Raw genomic sequence first — 20,979 nt, 5'->3', positions numbered from 1 at the left:
CTCTCTCTTTCTCTCATCATCATCACGGTGACTAGGAGATGTTGACTACCTCGCCTGGTGTACAGGAGGTCGTGGGTTCAATCCCAACCCTGACGCCTGCTGCTGCTGTATATTTGGAGTTTGCGTGTCTCTCTCTCGCTCTCATCATCACGGTGGCTAGGAGATGTTGACTACCTCGCCTGGTGTGCGGGAGGTCGTGGGTTCAATCCCAACCCTGACGCCTGCTGCTGTATATTTGGAGTTTGCGTGTCTCTCTCTCTCATCATCATCATGGTGGCTAGGAGATGTTAACTATCTCGCCTGGTGTGCAGGAGGTCGTGGGTTCAATCCCAACCCTGACGCCTGCTGCTGTATATTTGGAGTTTGCGTGTCTCTCTCTCATCATCATCACGGTGGCTAGGAGATGTTGACTACCTCGCCTGGTATGAAGGAGGTCGTGGGTTCAATCCCAACTCTGACGGCTGCTGCTGTATATTTTGAGTTTGCGTGTCTCTCTCTCTCCCCGTGTGCGGTCATGTGCATTTTTCTCCGGGTCCTCCGGTTTTTCCCTCAACATTTCCAAGCAACGTGATGCGTTGAGAGTTACGCGGCTGCTGCTCTACATTTCCACGTGATGATGATGAGCCACTTTGTTGAGCTATCATTCGTGCGGCCTTACCTGCTGAAATTAAACTAGTGATAGTGATACTAGAGGAAGCTCTAGAGCCGTGGTTCTTAACCTTTACTGCACCCTCGCACCCTTTAGTTCTCAGTCGTTATATTTTTTATCACGCTAATCAATACAAACAAAGTAGTTGTATTCTTGGTTCTTTCGGTAAAGTCACGTAGAAGGGAAATAATAAAATAAAGAACCAAGAATATGAATCCCTGCAGTCGCGAAAGCTTTAAATCGAAATTAAAAAAGTAGTTGTACTTACGCGCTCGTGCTAAATTTGTGTTTTCCATGCTTTACCTTCTAAAAAAATCTGGCCAATACCTCGCTTACCCCCCCAGAAAGGTCATCTCGCACGCCGGGTTAAGAAGAACCACTGCTGTAGACAGCCCCTTGAGAGACAATAACTCGCCGACTCTTCCACACTGTGCCAGACTTCTCGGACGAGGTGGCAGGACCCACACTTTTTAACCACCAAACCCCGTGACCTTTTTGACCCTGCCGGGCGGACGGACGCGGATGGGGGCTGCAGGTCCGGTGCTCTGCTCCCGTCCCGCCCGCTTACCCCACGGCCCCGACCCCCCCTCTGTGATGGTCCGGCCGCACGGACCACGCCCCGACCGTTCCGCTTATTTTTTTTTCCCGTCGCAGAGACGACCTGGGAGAGGCCGACGGGCGAAGCCTCCAACCGGTCCGTGTCGACGCCCTCCACGCCGTCTCCCACCGGTGAGTCGTGGGGAGGGCAATCACGTGATGGGGGGGGGGGCGAGTGGATTTAACCCTTTCCCGTTCCGATGACGTGCGTCACATCCGTTTTTTCTTCCGATTGCGTTTTCCGATGACGTGGGCGTTCGTCATCGCAACGGAACCAGAAGAAAAATGACAGAACTTTAACGGTGCCGAGGCTCCCACGAGGTCACGCGGGAGGGTTACGTGCGGCACAGTTTGACGCCGGCTTATTGATCGTTGAGCGTGGCGGTCGTGTCGCTACGGTTCTCTGCGGTGAGTAACGATGTCTTTTAAAAAACGACGGCGCTGCTCAATAAAATTGACGCGGAGCCGCTTGTGTGTTCCGAGATTCAGCGGTGAACGGGACATCCGTCCACGATGTGACTTGCAGATGTCTCAGAATTCTAAACGGTTACGGAGCCGCCTGATTGTGACCACGTGAAGTGCGATCCGTCAATCGCGTTGCACCGTATGGCGCGGCTCTCTTACGTGAGTCTGTGAGTCTCTACGCGAGTCTGTCGGTCTCTTCGAGTCTGCGTGAGTCTACGGATGATCCGTGCGAGCCTACGGGTCTGCGCGTCCCCATGTGAGTTCGTGGTGTCTCTCGGTGATTCTTTGGGTCTCTGTAAGCCTTTGGGTCTCTACGTCCGTCTCTGGGGGAACGGGCAATTCGCGGTGGATCGGCACGTCGCGTATGGTGGTGCAGTGCGCGGGCGGGTACTGTCACCGCTACCAAGACGTCTGGCCGGCTTGGCAGAGGAGGCCCACGTACCCTCGACGGGCTCCTTTCAGCGGAGGCCGCTCGCGGCTTGAGGAGTACAGCGGAGGCCGCTGCCCCTTTGACCCCACAAAAGGGCGGTGGCCGCGCTCCAAGATGGGCCGGGGCTCGGCTGATCTCACCCACCCCGGGCTCGCGGGAAGTTTCCCACCGGCGCACGAGGCCCGGCGCGAGCAATTCAAGAGCCGCTCCCCCTGCCCTTGCGTAACCGCGGTGACTTAACGGGCTCCCGGCCAAGACCCAACCGCGATCAACCGTTCCGTCCTTAATTGTCGGCGTTAGGGATGGTAATGATGGCGATGACGACGTAATTATTGGGCGCGTGCGGTGCTCGCGCCGATCCCGTGACCGCGAGGTCCTTGCCCGTGCGCTCCGCAGAGCGGGACGCCGGCGTGCATCAGGGTCGGCACGCCCCGGCGGTTGTTAACCGGGGCGGCCTGCCGAGGTCGAACCGCAAGAGTTGTGGATAAATCCTCCTCCTGTTTCGGTCTTAAATAGACGGAAGGACAAATGTGACGTCGTCATTTGTTAGCCAATCATCTGCGAAGACCAGAGGCGGGGGGCGGGTGGTTAATGTGCGCATATCAAGTACAATGGATATCGATATAATATTGGTCGCGCAAGCCTACGTGTTAAAATAACCACACAGATTTGCCCAAACAGTCTCCCACATTCGATCTTAGGGGTTCCCCTTGGCCGCTGGGCTGGGTGGTGACCACTCCACCGCCCGTGTTGGCAGTCAGCCCCCCTCGCCCATCCGGCGACAACTGCGTGGGGCAGTCTCTTGGCGTGGAGGCGGAATGAGTGGGCGAGCGAATGAGCGAGCGGATTATTTTAAATTGCCTGGCAGGTGAACCGGCTCTCTTGTTTGCAGGTGAGGCTTCCTTGTCGCCCACCCCATCGCAGAAGAACATGAGGAAGTCCAGCAGCGACATACAGGCAAGAGAAAAAAACTTGAGACAAATGTCATTCATTATGGTGCGTGTGTGTGTGTGCGTGTGTTTGTGTACATGGGGAGCGGTGGTGTAGCGGTTAGCGCTACGCTGCGCTACGAAGCTGGCCAGCCGGGTTCGATTCCCGCTCACGGCCAACACCGGTGACGATTATCTGAACCGGTCCTGGGCCTCCCCTATGCCGACTCAACCTCAAATGAGTACCTGGTGCGGTGTGTAAACATCGCCACTGGGGGAGACAAAGGCGGTCGGGAGTGGTGCTGGCCACCCACCCCCTCGTGTGCCGTGCCGGCCTTCATAGGTGCTGTTAGGCCTCGGCAAGGTAAGGTAATTGTACCATTTTTACCGGGTAAAAGGGTAAAGGGTAAAGGTGTCGACATGCCAAGGGGTAAGGGTAAAGGGTAGGGTAAAGTTAGGCTCGTTGTTTTTACACTTTTACCTTACCTTGCCGAGGCCTAGGCGCTGCTAGCGGCATTAGTCTGTGAAGGCTACACGGTGGGGGTCTTGTGTACGTGATCCTGGCACGAGTGTTTGATATTAAGCGCCGATTCACCAACAAACATGCTCTTGGCGAGTAATGAACTCGAGTTGCCGGGATGACCTCTGGGCCGGGGAGGGTATTCATTGATTGGTGACCTTGCCGGAGCAGCACAGCGTTCGGCACGTTCACTCCCACGCCCAGAGTCATCTGCATTGCACACGCACACACACTCATGCACCACCAGTGTTACACACACACACACACCACCAGTGTTACACACACACACACACCACCAGTGTCACACACACACTCACTCACGCACCACCAGTGTTACACACACACACACCACCAGTGTCACACACACACTCACTCACGCACCACCAGTGTTACACACACACCACCAGTGTTACACACACTCACACCACCAGTGTTACACACACTCACACCACCAGTGTTACACACACACACCACCAGTGTTACACACACTCACACCACCAGTGTTACACACACACTCACACCACCAGTGTCACACACACTCACACCACCAGTGTTACACACACTCACACCACCAGTGTTACACACACTCACACCACCAGTGTTACACACACTCACACCACCAGTGTTACACACACACACCACCAGTGTTACACACACTCACACCACCAGTGTTACACACACACACCACCAGTGTTACACACACACACACCACCAGTGTTACACACACACTCACACCACCAGTGTTACACATACACACCACCAGTGTTACACACACACACACACCACCAGTGTTACACACACTCACCACCAGTGTTACACACACACACCACCAGTGTTACACACACTCACCACCAGTGTTACACACACACACACCACCAGTGTTACACACACACACCACCAGTGTTACACACACACACACCACCAGTGTTACACACACACCACCAGTGTTACACACACACACACCACCAGTGTTACACTCACACCACCAGTGTTACACACACACCACCAGTGTTACACACTCACACCACCAGTGTTACACACACTCACACCACCAGTGTTACACACACTCACACACCACCAGTGTTACACACACACCACCAGTGTTACACACACACACACCACCAGTGTTACACACACTCACACCACCAGTGTTACACACACACACCACCAGTGTTACACACACACACCACCAGTGTTACACTCACACACCACCAGTGTTACACACACACCACCAGTGTTACACACACACACCACCAGTGTTACACACACTCACACCACCAGTGTTACACACACACCACCAGTGTTACACACACACCACCAGTGTTACACACACACACCACCAGTGTTACACACACACCACCAGTGTTACACACACACACCACCAGTGTTACACACACACCACCAGTGTTACACACACTCACACCACCAGTGTTACACACACTCACACCACCAGTGTTACACACACTCACGCACCACCAGTGTTACACACACACACACCACCAGTGTTACACACACTCACACCACCAGTGTTACACACACACCACCAGTGTTACACACACACCACCAGTGTTACACACACACACACACCACCAGTGTTACACACACACCACCAGTGTTACACACACACACACCACCAGTGTTACACACACACCACCAGTGTTACACACACACCACCAGTGTTACACACACACACACCACCAGTGTTACACACACTCACACCACCAGTGTTACACACACTCACGCACCACCAGTGTTACACTCACACCACCAGTGTTACACACACACACACCACCAGTGTTACACACACACACACCACCAGTGTTACACACACACCACCAGTGTTACACACACACACACCACCAGTGTTACACACACACCACCAGTGTTACACACACTCACACCACCAGTGTTACACACACACACACACCACCAGTGTTACACTCACACCACCAGTGTTACACACACACACACCACCAGTGTTACACACACACACCACCAGTGTTACACACACACCACCAGTGTTACACACACTCACACCACCAGTGTTACACACACTCACACCACCAGTGTTACACACACTCACGCACCACCAGTGTTACACACACACACACCACCAGTGTTACACACACTCACACCACCAGTGTTACACACTCACACCACCAGTGTTACACACACTCACACCACCAGTGTTACACACTCACACCACCAGTGTTACACACACACTCACACCGCCAGTGTTACACACACACACACACCACCAGTGTTACACACACACACACACACCACCAGTGTTACACACACACCACCAGTGTTACACACACACACACACCACCAGTGTTACACACACACACACCACCAGTGTTACACACACACACTCACACCGCCAGTGTTACACACTCACACCACCAGTGTTACACACACTCACACACCACCAGTGTTACACACACACACACACCACCAGTGTTACACACACTCACACCACCAGTGTTACACACACACACACACCACCAGTGTTACACACACTCACACCACCAGTGTTACACACACACACCACCAGTGTTACACACACACACCACCAGTGTTACACACACACACCACCAGTGTTACACACACACACACACCACCAGTGTTACACACACTCACACACCACCAGTGTTACACACACACACACACCACCAGTGTTACACACACTCACACACCACCAGTGTTACACACACTCACACACCACCAGTGTTACACACACACACACCACCAGTGTTACACACACTCACACACCACCAGTGTTACACACACACACACACCACCAGTGTTACACACACTCACACACCACCAGTGTTACACACACACACACACCACCAGTGTTACACACACTCACACACCACCAGTGTTACACACACTCACACACCACCAGTGTTACACACACTCACACACCACCAGTGTTACACACACACACACACCACCAGTGTTACACACACACACACACCACCAGTGTTACACACACACACACACCACCAGTGTTACACACACACCACCAGTGTTACACACACTCACACCAGTGTTACACACACACACACACCACCAGTGTTACACACACACACACCACCAGTGTTACACACACTCACACACCACCAGTGTTACACACACACACACACCACCAGTGTTACACACACACACACACCACCAGTGTTACACACACACCACCAGTGTTACACACACTCACACACTCACACCAGTGTTACACACACACACTCACACCAGTGTTACACACACACACACACCACCAGTGTTACACACACACCACCAGTGTTACACACACTCACACACCACCAGTGTTACACACACTCACACCACCAGTGTTACACACACACACACCACCAGTGTTACACACACTCACACCACCAGTGTTACACACACTCACACCACCAGTGTTACACACACACACACCACCAGTGTTACACACACTCACACCACCAGTGTTACACACACTCACACCACCAGTGTTACACACACACACACACCACCAGTGTTACACACACTCACACACCACCAGTGTTACACACACACACACACCACCAGTGTTACACACACTCACACACCACCAGTGTTACACACACACTCACACCACCAGTGTTACACACACACACACACCACCAGTGTTACACACACTCACACCACCAGTGTTACACACACACACACACCACCAGTGTTACACACACTCACACACCACCAGTGTTACACACACACACACACCACCAGTGTTACACACACTCACACACCACCAGTGTTACACACACACACACACCACCAGTGTTACACACACTCACACACCACCAGTGTTACACACACTCACACACCACCAGTGTTACACACACTCACACACCACCAGTGTTACACACACACTCACACCACCAGTGTTACACACACACACACACCACCAGTGTTACACACACTCACACCACCAGTGTTACACACACACACACACCACCAGTGTTACACACACTCACACACCACCAGTGTTACACACACACACACACCACCAGTGTTACACACACTCACACACCACCAGTGTTACACACACACACACACCACCAGTGTTACACACACACACACCACCAGTGTTACACACACTCACACACCACCAGTGTTACACACACACTCACACCACCAGTGTTACACACACACTCACACCACCAGTGTTACACACACACTCACACCACCAGTGTTACACACACACACACCACCAGTGTTACACACACTCACACCACCAGTGTTACACACACTCACACCACCAGTGTTACACACACACACACCACCAGTGTTACACACACACACACACCACCAGTGTTACACACACTCACACCACCAGTGTTACACACACTCACACCACCAGTGTTACACACACACACACACCACCAGTGTTACACACACACACACACCACCAGTGTTACACACACTCACACCACCAGTGTTACACACACTCACACCACCAGTGTTACACACACACACACCACCAGTGTTACACACACACACACACCACCAGTGTTACACACACACACACCACCAGTGTTACACTCACACCACCAGTGTTACACACACTCACACCACCAGTGTTACACACACACACACCACCAGTGTTACACACACACTCACACCACCAGTGTTACACACACTCACACCACCAGTGTTACACACACACACACCACCAGTGTTACACACACACACACCACCAGTGTTACACACACACTCACACCACCAGTGTTACACTCACACCACCAGTGTTACACACACTCACACCACCAGTGTTACACACACACCACCAGTGTTACACACACACCACCAGTGTTACACACACTCACACCACCAGTGTTACACACACACACACCACCAGTGTTACACACACTCACACCACCAGTGTTACACACACACCACCAGTGTTACACTCACACCACCAGTGTTACACACACTCACACCACCAGTGTTACACACACACCACCAGTGTTACACACACACCACCAGTGTTACACACACTCACACCACCAGTGTTACACACACACACACCACCAGTGTTACACACACTCACACCACCAGTGTTACACACACACACCACCAGTGTTACACACACACACCACCAGTGTTACACACACTCACACCACCAGTGTTACACACACTCACACCACCAGTGTTACACACACACACACCACCAGTGTTACACACACTCACACCACCAGTGTTACACACACACACCACCAGTGTTACACACACTCACACCACCAGTGTTACACACACACACACCACCAGTGTTACACACACTCACACCACCAGTGTTACACACACACACACCACCAGTGTTACACACACTCACCACCAGTGTTACACACACACACACACCACCAGTGTTACACACACTCACACCACCAGTGTTACACACACACCACCAGTGTTACACACACACACCACCAGTGTTACACACACTCACACCACCAGTGTTACACTCACACCACCAGTGTTACACACACACACCACCAGTGTTACACACACTCACACCACCAGTGTTACACACACACACCACCAGTGTTACACACACTCACACCACCAGTGTTACACACACACACCACCAGTGTTACACACACACACCACCAGTGTTACACACACACACCACCAGTGTTACACACACACACCACCAGTGTTACACACACACACCACCAGTGTTACACACACACACACCACCAGTGTTACACACACACACCACCAGTGTTACACACACACACCACCAGTGTTACACACACACACACCACCAGTGTTACACTCACACCACCAGTGTTACACACACACACACCACCAGTGTTACACTCACACCACCAGTGTTACACACACACACACACCACCAGTGTTACACACACACACCACCAGTGTTACACACACACACCACCAGTGTTACACTCACACCGCCAGTGCTGTAACCAGCACCGCACGCTGGCGGTGGGGTAAAGAGAGGGTAATTTCCACCTTTTCCTAAAACAATATTTGATTTATTTTTACGGGTAAAGGCCCCAATGAGCTTTCCAGCTCTTTTTCCAAAGCGACCTGGCCATCAGCAATGAGAGCTCAACCATGTGGGCTTATCTTCATCCCTGCCAAATACTCTAAACGCACGTCGATTCTAAACGTTGAGGTAAAACCGGAGGACCTGGAGAAAAGTCCACGCGACCACCGGGAGAGAGAGACGCGCAAACTCCAAATATACAGCAGCAAGGCGTCAGGGTCGGGATCGAACCCACGACCTCCTGTATACCAGGCGAGGTAGTTAACATCTCCCGACGGAGAGACACGCAAACTCCAAATATACAGCAGCAGGCTTCAGGGTCAGGATCGAACCCACGACCTCCAGTATACCAGGCGAGGTAGTTAACATCTCCCAGCCACCGTGGCACCCAACCGCTTCACGCGAGTCGGAGTGAACGGTCGCGCTGCAACCAGCAATGGCCTTGCCGATGTGGAAGAGTAGGCCAAAAACAGACTCCGGAAGGGGCTCCCTTGAGTTCCCTCTGGCGGAGGCCCTTGCCGGCAGCAGCGGTGGCGTGAGCGAGGCATTTCGGCGCTGCGCCTTGGCTCGCCGCGACTGACCTCCGCTCCGTCTCCTCCAGGGCTCGCAACTGGAATCTCCGTCGAAAAAGTCAACCACGACGCTCACGGTAAGTGCCACGGCCCCCCCCCCCCCCGCGGCTTCCGTCTGCTCCCACGGCCGCCCACGATGCCCGGCGTTTGCGCTCCGCCAAACTCGGTGGGCCGAACGCCGAGAGCCCGTCACCGAATTCCGTCACCCCCCTCCCCGCCGCCCCCCCCCCCCCCGAAAGGAACGCCGAGTGAGCGCGCGGCACGACCCGGACGCAAGCGCGAGTCGTTTGTCCGATTTTCACGGAAACAACTGCAAACTCCCCCCCCCCCCCCCCCCCGAACGTGTCTGTGGGCGTCCGTGGGCCTCTCCGTTAGCCTCTTAGGGGGGGGCCTATCCGTGAGTCAAATACAGAATCAGAATATGTATTTGTACGGGAGGAATCCGATGAGCTATGAAGCGCTTTTTCGCAGATGTCCAATAAGGGGGGTGGGTAAGAAAGTACAAGAAAATTAAACAAAGCACCCAAACTCTTTGGTTTTTTCGGTAAAGTCACGTAGGTAAAAAAAGGAAAATATTTTCGTCACCGGTGTTGGCCGCGAACGGAAGGTTGCCGGGTTGGTAGCGCAGCGCCGCCGCTCCCCAACGCAACCGTGAACTCGAGCGTGGGCAACGCGAAAAACCTCGCCGGGGGAAGAGGAGCGACGTTGATCGGGATGCTCGTCCTTCCCCCCCCCGCCCCCCCCGTGCAGATCAACGGGGTCACCTTCCCCCACCCGGACGCGCTCTGCGAGCAGACGCTGCTCAAGCCCGGAGAGTGGAGCTACTGCGACTACTTCTGGGTGAGTTGCCCACCCCCCCGCCCCCCCCGCCCTGCCCCACCCCCCCCGCCCCGCCCCCCCGGCCCCCTCTGCCCCCTCTCGCCCCCCCCGCCCCGCCCCGCCTCCTCCACCCCCCACACCCCTCCGCTCCCCCCCCCTGCCCCCTGCCGCCCCTTCCGCCCCCCCGATTCCCCCCGCCCCCCCGACCCCCGCTCCCCCGACTCTCCGAGCCCCCTCCACCTCCCGCCCCGCCCCCCCCCTGCTCCTCCCCCCACTCCCTTCGCACCGCCACGTATCCCGCTCATCGGAGGTGCGGGGGGGGGGGAAGGACAACAAGCTGAAGAAGCGAGTTTTAAATTTAGATCACTTAAAAGTTGCAAAGCCACAGTGGCTCCTAACATCGGAAGCGAGAGCGTTCCAGACGGCCGCAGGAGCGCATCTGAAAGCGCCGCGCGATGCGGTGACCACCGCCTTTGTTCGATGCTTGGCCAAAATCCGCGTGATGGTGGTTGATGCTCCTTGGGTGAGATCGGCAGGGCGACGTCGTTCATTTGCGTCAAGCGCTTTGTGTGTGTGTGTACCGAGCGCGAGCTGGCAACGTGTTCGTTCGGTGACCGGAAGCCAACGGCAGCTTCGGCGAACACCGGACGGACGCGCTCGGATCCTGCAGTCCCCCGTCACGAACGCGTGCTGCTGTCAATGTCCACGCTACGACGATCCACTGCGCTGAGCTCTGTGCGTGATATCCAGGCCAATTCTGAAAAACGGCAGTACAGGGACTGCTCTACTTACGAACGAGTTCGTTTCCAGAGGCCTGTTCGTAAGTCGATTTGTTCGCAAGTCCAACATTAGCTCCTGTCGATTCCAAACGTGTCGAACGTTGCACACGCCGCAGCCCGCTAACGTGTTTACCAGACGTCCCGTAGAGTTGCTTGCGATGAAAAACCGCTCGCTTCGAGGCGCTTTCCCCCGCCCCCCCCCCCCCCCCCGCCTCCCCCCCCCCCTACGGCCACGCGCGGTGACTTGTCTGCCGCCCGTCGCGTGCGTCCAGTCGGACAGGAAGGACGCCCAGGGCAACGCGGGGCCCAGCGGCTTCGAGGTGATCGTCTCCAAGCAGCTCAAGGGGCGCCAGATGTCCAAGGAGATGGCCGAGTTCGTCAGAGACCGGTAATGGTCCATGAGTGTGTCTGTGGGTCTCTGTGTGTGGGTCTCTGTGTGTGTCTGTGTGTGTGTCTGTGGGTGTCTGTGTGTCTCTGTGTGTGTCTGTGTGTCTCTGTGTGTGTCTGTGGGTCTTTGTGTGTGTCTGTGGGTCTCTGTGTGAGTCTGTGGGTCTCTGTGTGTGTCTGTGGGTCTCTGTGTGTGTCTGTGGGTCTCTGTGTGTGTCTGTGGGTCTCTGTGTGTGTCTGTGGGTCTCTGTGTGTGTCTGTGTGTCTCTGTGTGTGTCTGTGGGTCTCTGTGTGAGTCTGTGGGTCTCTGTGTGTGTCTGTAGGTCTCTGTGTGTGTCTGTGTGTCTCTGTGTGTGTCTGTGTGTCTCTGTGTGTGTCTGTGGGTCTCTGTGTGTGTCTGTGTGTCTCTGTGTGTGTCTGTGGGTCTCTCTGTTAGTCTAGAGGGGTCTTATCTGTGAGTGACTTAAATATATAAAAACGTCTAATCCCTCATTGCTTCAGGCTCATTTCCACCACTCGCTAAGAGGCACATTGTGTGCTTGTCGTTGGCAATTTTAATTAACGAGATCAAAACGTCTATTTTGGTCGGTTCGACGCCAAGGAACAAATCAAATTCGCTCTCTCTCCTCTCAACATCATCGCGTGGTGACAGCGGCGTGCCTACATCTGGTGACAGGATGTCATCTGCCTCGCCTGGTGTGCAGGAGGTCGTGGGTTCGATCCCGACCCCTGACGCCTCCTGTATATTTGACGTGCGCGTGTTTTCTCTCTCCCCTGTGGTCGCGTGGATTTTTTTCCTCCGGGTCGTGCGGTTTTCCCCTCCACTTTTAGAATCGACGTCAGCGCGTTCCGAGTCTTTGGCTGCTATCTGTAAATGTCCACAATGCGCTCAGCTCTGTGTGATAGCCAGGCCACTTCTGAAAGATTGGCAGTACAGGCACTGCTTTACTTACGAACGAGTTAGGTTTCAGAGGTCTGTTCGTAAGTTTTCTCCTGTCGATTCGACACATGTCGTATGACATGTGCACTAAACACGGCGGAATGGCTTTAAACATTGTATAGTCTCCTGTAGATGTAGATGCCACTGGTTCTTCACGATTTGCAGATGTTGATTCCACTGGTTCTTCACGTTCTGCAGATGTAGATGCCACTGGTTCTTCACGTTTTGCAGATGTAGATGCCACTGGTTCTTCACGTTCTGCAGATGTCGATGCCACTGGTTCTTCACGTTCTGTAGATGTAGATGCCATCACCGCTATCTATCGCACGGCGGTTAAACTTACGACTCTCGGTCCGAACAGGCAACTGGACATACGGACAAGGGTTTGTTCGAATCTCTGAAAGTTCGTAAGTCGAATGTTCGTAAGTCAAGGAGTTCCTGTACAGCTCAGTGGGCCTTACCCGGCAAAATAAACAATCGTTTAGTTTTAGTTTCCATCTGCTGCTGCTGTTGCCCCATGGCGAGCGATTAATTGTTTGTAACGGCTCGTCGTTACGTAACGCTCATCCTGAGCTTCCGTCAGTTGCCCGAGATCAAGATCACCCCGAGTAGCCTTCACCAGGCTGCTGGGGCAAGTGTCCGCTAGCGAGTATCTGCGCCTACGAAGGCCGGCACGGTGCCACACGAGGGGGTGGGCGGCTGGCCGGCGCCGTGCCCGGCCACGACTTGTCTTCCCGGCGGCGATGTTTTTAACACACCGCACCAGGTACTCATTTGAGGCCGAGTCGACCTAGGGGGAGGACTAGGGACCGGTTCGGGATAATCGTCGCTGGTGTTGGTGGCCGTGAGCGGGAATCGAACTGGGGCAGTCGGGGTCGGGGGGGGGTTCGTGGCGTGGCACGCTGACCGCTGTGTTGGCGCTCTCTGCTTACACAGTCGGCCTGTAACAAACAGTACAGGCACATCCGCCTCGCTGGACGAGCGAGATATGTTCCGAGAAAACGTCGCTCGGTCGGCTGAAAAAATCTCGGCGAGCGACGGCCCTTAAAAGCCGCGCGACGTTTCTTCTACTAGAAATGTTTCGAATCGATTCCGTCGGCAAGCGATGAGCGGGTCTCGCGATCCCATTGGTTGGTAGAGCGTCGTGCGGCTAATGTCTTGCGCGATTCGTTTCTCCCCCCCCCCCCCCCCCCCCGTGAAACACGCGCGCAGGATACGGATCGAGGAGGAATACGCCAAGAATTTGTCCAAGATGTCACAGAGCCCCCTTGCACTGCAGGAGGAGGGGTAAGGGCACCCCCAACCAACCACCACCGCCGCCACCACCACCACCACCACCACCGCCACCACCACCACCTCCACCGCCACCACCACCAGGGCCTTCAACCCCCCTGCACCATCGCCTCATTCCCCTGCTGCCACATCTCATTCCTTTTCCGAACCCGATGAACTAAGGGCCGTACTACCGCGCCCCCCAAACCTTCCCTTATTTTTGCCGTTTTGCACCGTGGTCAGTAAGCATTGTCAGGCGCCTAGGCGAAGGGCGCCTTTATAAATGCGGCAGAGACTAGAACAGGGCCCCGTCCGGAGTGGGGAGTGCGGCGAGACCAGGGACAAACCACGCCATGCGGGCCCTCCCCCCACCTCCCCCGACACCTTCTGACTGACGCCGTGACGTCGAACCACGGGGGGCCCCCCGAAGCGCGGGGCCTGGGGCTGACTACCTTAATCGTCGTAACCCTTGTGACGGCTCTGCTCACCACGACCACCACCGCCCTATGAGTTTTATTGTTACGATTGTAACAATACCGCTTGTTTACACAGGAAATGCTCGCTGAGTCTCGATGCTCTGGTGAGCACCACCGTGGTGAGATGTTTACCGCCTCGCCTGGTGCACAGGAGGTCGTGGGTTCGATCCCGACCCTGCCTGCTGTACATTTGGAGTTGCGTCTCTCTCTCTCTGTCTCTCCCCGTCGTCTCGTGGATTTTTTTTCTCCGGGTCCTCCGGTTTTTCCCTCCACATTTAGAATAAGCATGTGTTCAGAGTTATTTGGCCGCTATAAATGTCCACGTGATGATAATCCGCTTGGTTGAGCTCTCATTCGTGGCCAGGTCGCTCCTGAAAAAAAGAGCTACATAGCTCTGTGGGTCTTACCTTGTAAAGTAAATTCAGTGGTATAATAATAGGGGTTTTTCCCCTTTTTTCTGACAGTTCGACCGAGATGGAGAAAAATTAACCCGTAAAAACAAAGTTTTTCACTATAAATCCTTTATATGCGTGGCGGCTAGAATCCTCTCGTCCTCTGGCTTGAGATGGCTGCCACCTATGGGTCAAATGATTGCCTGCCACCATTAAGCAATTGGTAATTAAATATAATTTATTTTTTCCTAAAAAGTGTAAAATTTTGGAAAAAAAATTTCACGAAAATAAATTGTCACGCACAACGAGTCTGTGTGCAAAATGTCAGCTCGATTGGATCACTGGAAGTGGGTTAAAAAACGACCGAAAGATTTGCATGGTCGTAAGCGCGCAAGCAAGCAAGCAAGTGAACTTAATATAAAGTATTTAATAATGAAAAGGGACGTCCCTTGGTGTGGACCAATCAGTTTCAAGGACAATGCATATATTATCAGAGTGTGTTTTTCGTTTGCATTTGACTGCAGGTATTGTGCTTAATGGAGACATGAATCCTTGTAAAAAGGTTTCAGTTTTGTTGCCAGAAAAAAGGGGAATAATCCTATTATTATATTTTGGTACTGGCAAAGGAGGTCCAATGATATAAATTCAGTGTTGTTTTCTAGGGCAGGCTTTTGCCACGTTTTCGCAGCAGGGGGCGATCCCAATTGAGTGGAATTTGCAGGTGACTTTTCAGCGTTTGGGTTCGTTCTTGGCCAATGCCGGCTACGTTGTTTTGACTTTCGCGATGGGAGGGAAAAACGGAGAACGTGCAGGAAACCCCACGCAGAACAGGGGGAGAGAGAATCTGAATCGGAAATCTGTATTCAGCCTCGAGGAATCCAATGGGCTGTGAAGATCTTTTTCACAGACGTCCAAACTCCACGCGGAAAGGCGCCCGGCTCGGCAATCAAACCCCGGGGCGGCCAAATGAGACGGAACGTAGGGGGGGATGGTCAATAGGCCGATGAGACAAAACCGAACGAGGTAGCAGGCGCGAAAACAAACGGGCAGTACAAACGAGACGTAATGGTATGAACACAGGGCGGGTGCGGATGAGGAGGACTGCACCGAGGACACGGCTTACACCAGGTGGACAATTCGACCGGGACGGAGATAATGAATTGGACAGAACCAACCAGGTAGACAGAACAAATGGCCACCCACCCTCTCGCCTGGCACGCAGGAGGTCGTGGGTTCGATCCCAACCCTTGACGCCTGCTGCTGTATATTTTGAGTTTTCCGTGTCTACTCTCCCCGTGGTCGCGTGGATTTCTTTTTCCGGGTCCTCCGGTTTCTCCCTCCACGTTCAGAATCAACGTTGCGCGCTTAAAGTATTCGGCCGCTCTAAATTCCCGCGCGATGAGCCACTTCTTTGAGCCGCCATTTGTGTCGGCCCAGGTCGTTTATGACAAGGAGCTACGTAGCTCAGTGAGGCCTGACCTGGTGAAAAAAAAAAATTGTGCAGTAGGAAATTAGTGCTGGAGTGGGTACAGACGGGGTGGACAGGACCAGTGCCCTTCATTGCGTGGTCACTGGTGGGCCCCCGGTGGTCTTTAGTGCAGGGGACCCCTGACGTGCTTCCCCCCCCCCTCCCCGACAAATACTACAACTTGTGACACCCCTCCCCCATCATCGTCATCGTGCTGCTGTCACAAACCCCCAATTGTTTCAAATGTGTGTCGGCCTCCTCCTCCTCCTCACACTGCTGCTCGCTAACATCACTTGTCCCAACAGTCTGTTGCAGGCTATACGTCGCATCTTTGTCTTTGTAGTTGCAGGAGCATGCTGCACTCCAGCCTACCGGCTTGTAACCCCAGGGTGGCGGCACAGAGACGAGAGGCCTGGGTTCAAGGCCGTAGCCGTGGAGTCAACATTGGGGGGGACCAAATCTTCCAGGGGGTCTGGGGGTCCCGCTCCCAGAAAAAAAAACTAAATTTGAAAACTAATTTATTGCCATTTCCTGCCTAAAATATTTTAAAAATTCACTAACACTTAGGATGGACTTTATTTTTACCAGTAATGTCTAATAGTGTATTTTATTACATTGCTCTGTTTGATCTTTTTTTACCTTTTCTTGTTTCATTGTATGTAATGGCAGAGATTAGGGATTTATAAATTACAACCATAACCACAATCATATATACAGAAATCTATTTTATAGCAATATATTGGGGGGGACATTTTGAGCATATTGGAATATTGGTGGGGGGGATGTGTCCCCCCCCCAATATATATTATAATTACGGCCTTGCCTGGGTTCAATTCCCGACTGGGGCGTGTTTCTGCGTGCATTCTCTCAATTCGCCCCCCCTTTAACTAAATGTTTATTTTATTTTACCATGCCCAGTGTGATGGCTCAACGAGGTGGGCTCATCATCATCATCGCGTGCAAATTTATCGCGGCCAAATCACTCTGAACGCACGCCGATTCTAAACGTGGGGGGGAAAAACGAGAGGACCCGGATATAAATCCACACGACCACGAGGAGAGGTCGATAGAGACACCGCAAACTCCAAATATACAGCGGGTGTCTTCAGGGTCAGGATCGAACCCACGACCTCCTGTATACCAGGCGAGGTAGTTCACATCTCAAAGCCACCACGGCGCTTGCTCCCCGCGTCTGTGGCAGCAGCTGGGCGGCTCGTGCCCGTGCCACGGCCGAGGCCGGGAGCCGAGCTGCGGCTCTGACTAACGGCGACCTCCGTGGTCTCCTCTTGTGCGTGCAGGACCCTGGGGGAGGCGTGGTCTCAGCTCAAGAAGAGTTTGTCTGACGAGGCGGAGGTCCATCTCAAGTTTGCCGCCAAGGTTTGTTGTTGTTGTTGCTTTGCAGTCACGTGACCATGCGCTCAGTGGAGGTGGTCGGGGGGGTGGGGGGTCAGGGGGTCAGGGGGGTGGTGTGATCAAGGGGTGCCCAGTTTGTTGAGATTTTATTAGCGGCGGCAGTAGCAGCCGTGGTCTATCCACTGCGGGATGAAGGCCCCTCCCCAAGTCACAGCCATCTCGCTCGCGTATCCCGCGGTGTGACGATGCACTGAGCGGCTTCTGCGCGCCGGCCGATGAGTCCCCGATGCGGCGTGTGGTAAACACCGCCACCGGGCGGTTGAGGCGTGGTGCCAGCCACCCACCCACTCACCCCCTCGTGTGCCACGGCGCCGGCCTTCGTAGGCGCTGCTACTCGCGAACGGCACTTGCCCCAGCAAGGCCACCGGCGGAAGCTCACGATCAGCTGGCACGGGCGGAGCCCACGCGTGAACAAGCCCCCCACACACAGCGTTACGTAACGACGAGCCGTTACAAATAATCGCCCACGCCCTCGCGATGGGGCAACAACAGCAGCAGCAGATGGAAACTAAAACTCAATTTTTTTACAAATTATTTTACCAAGTAAAGCCCAGTGAGCTGCCGTGTAGCTCTTTGTCAGAAGCGACCTGGCCATCACAAATGACAGCTCAACGAAGTGGCTTATCATCATCATCATCATCACTTGGATTCTAAATGTGGACGGGAAAACCGGGGGACTCTGAGAAAAATCCACGTGACCACCACGGGGAGAGAGAGAGAGACAGAGACACGCAAACTCCAAACATACAGCAGGCGTCAGGGTCTTGTTAGAACCCACGACCTCCCGCATACCCAGGCGAGGTAGTTAACATCTCGCCACGGCACTCCCAACCGCCGTGTCAATGATTGACCAGAGCGGGCAGACGGCGCGTGGGAAGCTGCGTCCACCGCTGGGATTTTTCTCATGGAGACGCCAAATGTTTCCCGTGGGGGGCGTTCGTTACAAAGACGAGGGAGTGGCAACTTTCCTCCTTTTAATCTTGATTTGAGGCTCCTCCTTTTGCAGCGCTGCTCGGAGGTCAAGTGGCTTCAAATGCGGGTTGCGGTCGCCCGTGGCGTGCGTTATTTAGGGTTGTTTGGCTGCTTGCTGTCAATTTCCACGCGGCGTTGATGATGAGCCACTTCTTTGAGCATTTGTGGTGGCCGGGGGGTCGCTTCTGAAAACGAATTACGTAGCTCAGTGATGGGGGCCTCACCTGTTAATTTTTTTTATAGTTGTAGAGTGAAGAGACGTACAGCCGGCAGCCATGGATCTTTCCGCCGTCAATATCCAACAAACAAACAAACAAGAAAATCGAATTCAACGTGTGCACATTCACCCACCACGTGCTTGGCAGAAACCCACCCCACCAGGTGTGACCTAGCCACCGAGCGACCTTGCCACTGAATTTTCTCAGTGAAGCAGTCGCTTAGAAATCCTCGAAAGCGTTTTTCCCGCTAAACTCTTGCCGCTCGGCGGACGCGGAGAGATCGGTGGGGACGCGTCCGTCGGCACGGCTTACACCGTAACCGAGATCCGGGCGCGTGGGTGGAGGCGTTCTCCCCCAGGCTTTGCTCGTGGCGAGCTGCGACTGATGGACTGCCGGCTGTTGCAGCTCCACGGGACCGGTGCGGCCCGGCAGACGTAATTCAGCGTCGTGTTTTACGGCCGCTCTTCACTCCCTCCTCGCATTTATTCACCGCGCGCACTCGGCGAAGGGTCCGCACCCGCAACAGCGTTCGCTTCGGTCGACACACGGATCGCGGTGGGGCGGGGAGGAGGAGGGGATGGGGGGGGGCAGTCACGGAGCGGGCGGCGCCATTCATTTGAGGGCGGTCGCGGTCCTCGATTTGGGAACGTTGACCGCCAACCGAAGTGACCGCGGTTCGCTCAGCAGTGGTGATGTGGGGGGGGGGGGGGGGGCTCAGTGGGGATAGGGGGGGGGGCGACGTCGTCCTCCGACCTGAAGACGTACCGATGAAATTACTTTAGTTTAGCGATGACGTACGTGCGTGCGTGCGCGTCATCGGGATGGGGAAAGGTTTAATCGCGGCTGAAAACCTCAGCATCTCTGACCCTTGGAGTGTGATCATCGCCAACTTGACTCCGCCCACCCTGGCATCTCGCCCCTCCCCCCCCCCCGTCCCTCCGCAGCTGCACACGGAAGTGGAGAAGCCGCTGCTGAGCTACCGAGAGAACCTCAAGAAGGAGCTCAAGAAGTTCGAGCACCACATATCGGAGCACCGCAAGCAGCTGCTTGGGCGGCTCGCCAACGTGGACAAGGTGAGGTCTTGGGGCCACGGCCCGGCCCGGCAAGCCACGCCGGTTAACGCCACGGGGGGGGGAGGGGGTGGGTGGGAGGGTGTGGGGGGGGTGAGTGGGGGTGTGTGGGGGGGGGCGGTGTATTCACAGGGGACGTTGGATTATACCGCGAAGTTAGCCGGCGGTTGACGCAACGGCCTAACTGGGGGGCAAAGCCGCTTGGCTACGTCGCCCCCCTCGCTCAGCAGTAGGGATGGGGGGGGGGTGCTCGGCAGTTGGGATGGGGGGGGCGGGCTCGGCAGTTGGGATGGGGGAGGGGCTCGGCAGTTGGGATGGGGGGAGGGGCTCGGCAGCTGGGATGGGGGGGGGCCTCGGCAGTTGGGATGGGGGGGGGGCTCGGCAGTTTGGATGGGGGGGGGCTCGGCAGTTGGGATGGGGGGGGAGGCTCGGAAGTTGGGATGGGGGGGGCTCGGCAGTTGGGATGAGGGGGGGGGGGGCTCGGCAGTTGGGATGAGGGGGGGTCTCGGCAGTTGGGATGGGGGGGGGCTCAGCAGTTGGGATGGGGGGGGGCTCAGCAGTTGGGGTG

At 54.7% G+C, this 20,979-nt stretch overlaps 1 protein-coding gene across 1 annotated transcript in view; it reads left to right on the top strand.

Moving 5' to 3' along the window:
* LOC144735997 (growth arrest-specific protein 7-like) overlaps positions 1-20,979 on the top strand; it is a 90,389-nt gene that overhangs the window by 65,441 nt on the left and 3,969 nt on the right. Inside the window, 8 exon segments of the mRNA XM_078618620.1 lie at positions 1,304-1,378; positions 3,034-3,098; positions 10,235-10,282; positions 10,956-11,045; positions 12,076-12,191; positions 14,343-14,417; positions 18,037-18,115; positions 20,286-20,414. Coding sequence (XP_078474746.1) covers positions 1,304-1,378; positions 3,034-3,098; positions 10,235-10,282; positions 10,956-11,045; positions 12,076-12,191; positions 14,343-14,417; positions 18,037-18,115; positions 20,286-20,414 — 677 coding nt within the window.

The sequence above is a fragment of the Lampetra planeri genome, chromosome 58, assembly GCF_965212315.1.
Source record: "Lampetra planeri chromosome 58, kcLamPlan1.2.h2, whole genome shotgun sequence".
Taxonomy (NCBI): Eukaryota; Metazoa; Chordata; class Hyperoartia; order Petromyzontiformes; family Petromyzontidae; genus Lampetra; species Lampetra planeri.
Note: the sequence above shows the minus strand (reverse complement) of the source record. Positions and strands in the feature narration are given on the sequence as shown.